At 36.2% G+C, this 8747-nt stretch overlaps 1 protein-coding gene across 1 annotated transcript in view; it reads right to left on the bottom strand.

Annotated features, from left to right (window-relative positions):
- Positions 1-6101: 6101 nt before the first annotated feature.
- Positions 6102-8747, bottom strand: part of LOC140149302 (MAP kinase-activated protein kinase 2-like) — a 36039-nt gene continuing 33393 nt past the window's right edge. The window contains 2 exon segments of the mRNA XM_072171568.1: positions 6102-6826; positions 8626-8706. Of these exon segments, the coding sequence (XP_072027669.1) occupies positions 6668-6826; positions 8626-8706 (240 nt within the window). The 3' untranslated portion in view covers positions 6102-6667.

Below are 8747 nucleotides of genomic sequence, written 5' to 3'. Positions count from 1 at the left end.
TATAAGCCTATAAAATGCTGTTTTCATAACACTGTTAGCATGTAATTTGAACATTTTTAAAGCAAATGCATGTATCATGTTGCAGGTTTTAGTTTCAAGACTATTCAGTGTAGTGACACAGGCATCATGTGCTTTTGTAACAGCTCTAATCATGGGATATCACAAATTTGTTATTATTTCATGCGAGGAATGTTTTAATACGGTACCTCCTTAGAGTCCAAACCACGCAGCTCTTGAAATAAGTTATGCCAGGGAACAATTTATTAACTAGAATTACGCGATTCATTATTAAGGTAGCCCGCACATATAAAAAGGTTTGTAAATACAAATAATATGCAAATAAACTCATTATTATTCATATGCAAATAACATGACAAAAAAACTATACAGCACATCAGGGCACCATATGCTATCACAATATCAAGTTAGAAGTTGATCGGTTATTGCGTTGGAACTGCACAGTGGATTAATGAATTTACTTCCGCCCAGACAGCCAAACAAACAGGCAACCAGTTGGATGATAACATAAGGGGTGGTGCAATAATTATGTGTACCCCCGGGGTTGTGAATTACAGGGGGCTAAGATTTTTGGCACAGCAAAAGGGGGGGCAAGTGATTTTGGCAGACCATTTTGAGAATTCACCACCCGGGGTACACATAATTATTGCACCACCCCTAAGCCCCACATATGTGTGGGGGCCAAAAATGCAAGTGAAAATATACCTGTTATAAATGTTTCTCTGCATGAGGTACAATTTTGAAATTCTTGCATTCCTTGTTTTCCTATGTTCATAAATCTTACATGGCTCGCAATATTGCCAAAAATTATCACGCTCCTCATATCCTGCATTTGTTATTTGCACTTCTTGCATCCATTTAATTTTTGGTGGAATCATATAGGGTGTAAAAATATTGCACATTGTGATGCAGAGCTCAGAGTAAAGGGCCTAACAAATATTTTAAAGCTCAATTCTGATACATGCCTGCATTAGCATACAGAGAAATGCTCATCCAAAACATCACCTCAGGTGATATTAAGTTTAGGTTTAGATGAATTTCAATCCTATAACCATAACACTGATATCACCTGAGGTGATGTTTTGGATCAGCATTTCCCCATTTGCATATGTATTAACCCTGACCGAACATTTGTTTTTTTGCTATCGGAAGGGAAAGAAATAAAAAAGGAGAGAAGATGAACAAAGAAATTATTTGGTACCCCTGGGATTCGAACCTCGGACCCCTCACATGCCAAGCAGAAGATCACCGATCAGTAGCCACTTAGGTCTTGCTGACCCCGGCCAGCAATTCAGTGGGTATATAAAATGACTTACGCAGTGGTGTTCCTAGCGAGAGATTTAGTTGTGTCAAATTTAATTAGTGCCCTCTATGGACTTTCCAAACTCACCGGTTTAAGTGCTCTTTTTATGGACTTCTAGCATATAGACCAGATGAAGCTATAGACCATTCCAAGAATTGGCACTTTCCTGCTGGTGATGGGGTGAACATCCATATCATGTATTATACAGGGTAGCAAAGGTCAAGGGTAAGGAGGCATGGCCCTCAAGCATCCCCCTTTTGTGCACTGATATGTTGGTTCTGTGTGTTGGTTCTATAAATGTCTTCTCTAGCCCATACTGAATCGCTGACCTACTTATCAGGGGCAAGATTCATCAAATAAATTCACCCCAAGATAATCTATGTCCATGTACTGAGAAGCTGCTTTGCTGCATTATTTAAACAAATAAAAAAGCGCAGTGCTTTATAGTGCACTACGCACAGGCACAACGCCTAGACGTTGATCCACAAGCCTCGGCACACTTTATTGGTTGTCGCTGACCACTACGGCCCACATTCCATAAACCATTAAACAACAATTCAAAAGTGCACACCCTAGACATTCCACAAATAACCTTCGCAACCAGGATCAGTTCCCCCGAGTTATGTACGGGTAACAACTGAACAAATTAGCAGTGAGTTCCTTGTTCAGGGGAATTTTAAGCTAACTCAATTTTTCCACGAGAGCATATTAGGCACTGCCAGGGTTCGAACCATGGGGCTGTGGCAGCAACCACCTAGGGATGCGGTTGGGTACACCCTACCATCACTGGACTTGGCGGTATCAAATGCCTATATTCTTGTAAATCTGCAACAGCTAGGTAGCTGTCTTTAACATAATATGTATTTGCATCTGCCAGGGTGGCATTGGTCATGGGTGCACAGTATGGTTCCACCACAGCAACACAGTCTTGGAGTATATGGGAGGTAGATACACAGCTATAGCACCCCTTCTAAGAATCTGGTCCCACCGCAACCCTCTATTTACACTCTCATAACAGTACAACACAAAATTCAAATGAATCTTTTTCATTACACTTGTAATTTTTATTCACAAGATTGGGCAATGCATATAGATACTTTATTGTAATCTTTTCAATACACATCTTTAATACACTATAAAATTAATCTCGACATTTGGTAAAAGTTACAAAATTGAAATAAAAAGTCACATTAATTACAAGTCATGATCGCTGATCAAATCAGAAAATGTTCCACATTTGAAGTTTATTTATCAAATATGAAAACTACATACTTTTACATAAAATACTTCCCAAAAAATGAAATAATATTCTTTAAAAAAATTACAAATGATACATTTATATAACTTGTCATTACAGTTGTACATGTTTACACAAAAATAATTTTTATACAAATTTACAAATTTTTAATATGATGCATTAACTGTCAACTGTAAATACTCTTATTAGAGTAAAACAAAACTATAACGAGAGAAAATAATAATTTATACCACAATTCGCTAGGGACCAATGGCATCATTTATATCATTTCATACAGTTTAACAAAAAGTTACATGTGCTCAGTGCTCATTTTGTACCCATACATACTTAAATAACTTACCTCTAGTACCAGTGGATGTGGTGTCCAACGCATTATGTTATACTCCTGTGTGTGAGTATGCATGTTTAAAGTATGATCGGTAACAGTGCATCAACATAAAGAGGCGTAATCCAATCAACAGCCTCATCCCTACTGCATCTTATCAAAATGAAAACTCATACTTTTCTCATAATCCTGTTTGAAGCCCTGAAATATTGGTTTTATACTCCGTTTAGAGGATAGCCTCATCATACATGGTGGCTACTTGGGTGGTACTCTTCTATGGGCTATTGCAAAACATGTTTTTGCTTCTGATATCAAAACTTCTGGTGAAATTTAGCACAAAACTTCTTAGTAATCAGATGATTTTGGTACAGGCCTCAATGTGAGGTACAGAACACAATATCAAATCTGATCACAAATATTTGGACTAATATTTGAATTGAATTTGCCTCATGCAGTTATATAGTGCCTAAGTGATCATTGAGATTTCAACCCACTATGGACAGCTCTTTACCTGCCTAAATACAACCTCACCGGTATACAAAGGTTTGTAACCTTCAGGAATGCTTAAGGTATCTGGAAAGCAAATCCATTTAGAACAGTAACTTATTTGTACATATAACTGTTTGGGAATGTTTACATATTCTGCAAGATATGTGATCACATCCAAGTTATTCAGAGACATCTATTTCTTGTTTTAGGCCTCATTTTGCCTGTACAAGGTGCCATTCCTGTACCTGTATTTTTTTTCTTTCAGAAAGATTCATCACTGTATTCTATTATGAAATTTGTGGCTCATATTTTCTTCTGCATAATAGTACCATGCTACTTAATACATGTATCAGCCTTAAACAATGACATTACTAGACTTGTATCTATATGACATGTACGCCTCAGGTTTGAGAATATTCAGGTGTTTATGGGGTTTTTCAAAAATGTTGTCAAATTTGATTCATTTTCAACCCTTACAGGAACATTTTGCCCAAACAGTACATTTGTAACATTCAAGAATCTCCTGATAGCATTTTATTTTATTTTCAGAAGCCATTAAAAAGTAGTAACTTTTGAGCTGCAGCATCTTGGAGCATATTTTATAATTGACACTTACTAAATGACAACTGTTTGATTGATCAAATCCAACATGAATTATTTCAAGAAACAACTTGCATTATTATATTACAATAATTATCTTTTTAGACTTTGTATCTAATGTTAATAAGGCTTGTACTTTACTACACTTCATACATGTGAACCATACGTACATTTGTGCCATCCACTTGCTATTAAACTTTACATAATTCCAATCACTATAGTATTTGTACTCTCCACAAGTCACTGTGTTATTTCATCTTCAAATCCCCATGAGGATTTGCTCAAAGCGCTGGCATACATACGTATATATGTTTAATGAAACCATAGATATGTGTGAAACAGCTGCCTCAACTGGCTGATATCAATGACTTGCTGAGAGTAAAAATATTATATTACAAGAAATTTCATACATTTTATGAACACATTTATAAACATATTTGGGGACTGCCCTGATAGCAAGGAATCATGTGATGTGTTCAAAACCCATTTAACATTTTGATCAACAAGCCCATTCATGAAGCTATCAGTTCAGCTTGCCCAAAATATGTACTTGTTTTGTTTTTTTATTTCAATATTTGTTTGGTTTATGACATTTTACTTCAAGACTCAAATTTACAACTAGGCATCTTGCTGGGCTACTCTGTTTGAAATCCACTCTCCCCTGTGGGAGATTAAGTCAGTCTTCCATGGAGGGAGTATGTTTCATATGGAACAAGATAAGTGGGTAACTTCCATTTGAAGATGTGGAAGATATAGGTAGACATATAAAGGGAGAGTATGTGTGTTAAAATAATTACCCCTAAATTACCTCCATTTGAAAAACATACTCCCTCTGTTTTCTTAAATCTTAAACAGGGATACGGCAGATATCAAATGGAATAGTCCATTACCAGTTCATTTATTCTTCCATTATTGGCACACATTGTATTAAGCTTTTATACAATCACCATATCACTGATTTTTTTTATTAGATAAAATTGATCAGTTCATGTAGACCGAAAATTTATTGATCTGTTCGTGCAGACTGAGAGGTCCAGCAGGGCCGTAGCAAGCGGGGCGGCCGGGGATGCCATGGCCACCCCACTTTTTGAGAAATTTGTTTTGTTTTTCTTTGTATCTTAATTTAAATATGGGCATAGATTTGTAATTTGGCCGCCTCATGTTTGTGATGGCCGCCCCACATTTTTCGACCTTGCTACAGCCCTGAGGTCCAGGGTGCATATTGTGCCAACCTCCTTGACCTGTTGGTTATAATCACTTCCGACTGAATTTGTAACGTTCCTCCTAATATCAAGCTGCTTTATAAACCCCTTGTTACTTGTATCTCTTCATTCATATTACTACAAAGTTTAGTCAAAGTCAAAGAGCAGAAGCTGCCAAAAGGTGAAGGACCTGTTTCCTTTTCACATCACACCTAACACCTCATTTTAATTCAGCAACTTCGAAAGAATAAAATAGTGTTTCTAATTTCTAAAAATAAAGTAACAATGTGCATAAACAAACCACCACACTGTGCACATATCCCTTGTCCCGAACATAAATGTTGTGGATGTCATGTTTAAACTAAGTACATTGTAAAGAAGTGCGTCAGTCAGTATGTCCCAATATACATGATAAGTGGTTGTCTGAGTAGGGATGCACTGTGTACATTAACATACAAATATACATGCATCAACCTATATGTGGGGCACCAATCTTTATATAAGAATAATAATATAACACTTGCAAACTGATGTGTTATGAAGAATTTGTAATGTCACTACACTCTGAAAACATACCACTTGTTTCCATGGTTTTCATTGAAATGGACAGTGAGCTAAGGAGGAGTTTATTTAATAAAGCCTTTTAGTAGCAACATCTTTTACTTGACAACCAAGTCTGACTTCATCCATCTTAGCAACATAATCAACATGTAATGCAAGAAGTCACATCAATGTAAGTTGAACCTTTATATGTGTGAAGAGCTTTATACACATGACTTAGCTCAGGATTCTAACAGACTTTCAATTTTATAATTCCGTGACTTATCACAAACTCAGAGTCCAATAAATACTGTTAAAGTGGTTATTTTTGTGTGTATAATTTTCCCCTGCCAATTTTGAATTGCTTTGTATTTAAATTTGTGATTACAAGTTTGCTTACATAGGCCTATACATAAAAGAACACATTCACATATTTTTATATCTGCGGTACCTGGATTGGACATGTAAAGGGCAAAAATTAATGTCCCATAAAAATGTCCACTTTAACAGTAAGGAAGGAGAACCACCTGTCCTCAAAACAAACTTGTTTCCCAACTTTTCTGTACAAAAATGGTTTTGACTCTTACTTCTTAAATGTCATGATGATTAAGACAGATTATAAGTCAAAGAGTTTACAGTGTGCAGGCTTCAGTAATTACCTGCTCCTGAGAATGGGTTTACATCTGGCTCATGTAGGCGTTTTGCTTTAGGAGTCTTTCTTATGCTATGACCGAGTGAGAAAGCCTCTGATAGCCTCTGCTATTCTTGTAGTAATATGAGAACTTCTTTTGCCCATTGACAGCGAGGGGTCACTTTATGGTCCAAATCAAGACTGATCGCCAATTCAACTTTTTGTTGTTGTCCATTTAGACCATAAAACAACAGATACTATTGTCAGTTAACACATCACTCAATGATAACTCTGGAATTGATTATTTATCCATAGGTTCTTCAGATAGAATCGTCCCTAGAGCAGCAACTTCCTTCTTCCTTCTTTTCTCCAGCAATTTGTTAGATGATGCTGATACCTCCTTGATTCGTATTGTGTCTGGATCTACTCTCATTGTGGCAAGTGCATTTGTCATCTCATCCTGAAAGGCAAATAAAAGTGATAACTTAGATTAATATTCACACACTTAATTTATAAAATAATGATGAGGGAAACTCTTCCCAACAGAAATATAAATTCTCTTTGTTAAATGCATGTTACTGGCAGAGATGTCAATTCTCTTGGCTAAATTTATATTACTATACTAATGAACTCATTTTATAAATACAGATATATAAATTCTCTTTGTTTAAAAATTAATGTTACTAATGAATTCTCTTGAATAAGAGACCATATAGATATATATAGAGAGAGACACATGTGATTCGGCATGACAAATGAACAAATGAGGGCAGTCTTAAATGTCTCAGCGGCTGTGACAGAAACATACAACTTTGGGATAGCAAAATGTTTGTATGTCGACAAAGATCCATGAAACCCATTGATATGAAAGTAGCCTTGTTAGGGATGGAGGGGGAAATGTTGATTTAAGTTATTTTTTATGACTTCCGTGGTCCAGGTAGGCGCTGGTGATTGGTAATCACATAAAATTCTTAGTCGTAGTGGATACCGGCTGCACCGGCATCCACTACTCAAAATATTGGACCTGCCTATGGTCTATAATACGGTACAGGATAGTCAAAATAAAAATTCCTATCGTTTATTCTCTAAGTGGCGAGGTCTCATCCTCTTCTACGCGCCGATGTACCAATGGGTAACCTGTTTTGTTGTTAAGACTGTTGATCAGCCAATCAGCGTGAATCATTGTTTATCACCTCTGTGTTTATGCTCGTGTACGCTCGGGGCACAGCACAGACCACGGAAGTAATAACAAATTAACTTTACGTTTCTCCTATGTTGACCCACTTCTGGTTTTGTTATATACTGGGCCAATAAAGTATCCTTACACTTGGAAAAATAATCACAATATCCAAACTGAACAACATTGGGGTAAATTTGTTTTTTAATAGATGCACTATCTAATCCTCACATTATGACACCACATTGAATCCAATGGGACTTTAAGAAACAAAGTTACAAGCATTTGATTAGAGGAAGGTCCAGTTTTAAAAGTGACAAACGGACCTATTCAAAACGCCACAGACTAGACATCTGGTTTGAGAGTGGTGAATGGCTAATTTATGCGTATGGCTTTAATTTAAAACAAAAGGAACAAAAGAAAACTGAAACAAAAGAACTGACAAATAAAATGAAAGTTATGAAATGTACAGAGAAGTAAAAACTGAAATAAAAACTGCTTTAAATAACGCTTCATTGAAGAAACGGTGTTGTCTCTTTGTTGTGCTTGTTGGAATCTTTTTTGCGCCTTGTATAGGCCAGTTTGTCACTTTTAAAACGGGACCTTTGTCTATTCAATTGCTTGTAACTTTACTTCTTGAGGTCACATTGGATTCAATGTGGTGTCATAATGTGCAGGATTAGATAGTGCATCTATTAAAAAACAAATTTACCCCAATATTGCTCAGTTTTGAAATTGTGATTATTTTTCCAAGTGTAAGGATACTTTATTGGCAATATAGATGGAGAGGGGTCAGCTATGAAACTAAACTAGTTAAATACTGTGGCCCCATGCATGAACCTGATATCCCACACACACAATAAACTGAGAAAAATCAATTTGAAGTTTTTACTCTGCACATGAACCTATGTGTGAAAAATAATACTGCCCTCTACAGGTAAGTTTGGTCATATATCCAGGCTGAGTCCAACTCAAAAATCGTGAAATTGTGGGACATCAGGTTCATGCATGGAGCATTATATGTTTATAGGGCTTCATTTTTTGGTTTGTTTTCTATTATTGTATCATAATAATAAACATACCTGAACCTCAACCCACTGGTCATTCTCTTCTTGTAACACTTTTGATGTATGTAGAGGTGTCTGTGGAACTCTCTGACATTGCTGTAATATAAACAAAGAAAAAAAAATCATGTCAAATAGTG

This window comes from Amphiura filiformis, chromosome 3 (genome assembly GCF_039555335.1).
Source record: "Amphiura filiformis chromosome 3, Afil_fr2py, whole genome shotgun sequence".
Lineage (NCBI taxonomy): Eukaryota > Metazoa > Echinodermata > Ophiuroidea > Amphilepidida > Amphiuridae > Amphiura > Amphiura filiformis.
This window is presented reverse-complemented; position numbering and strand designations above follow the sequence as displayed.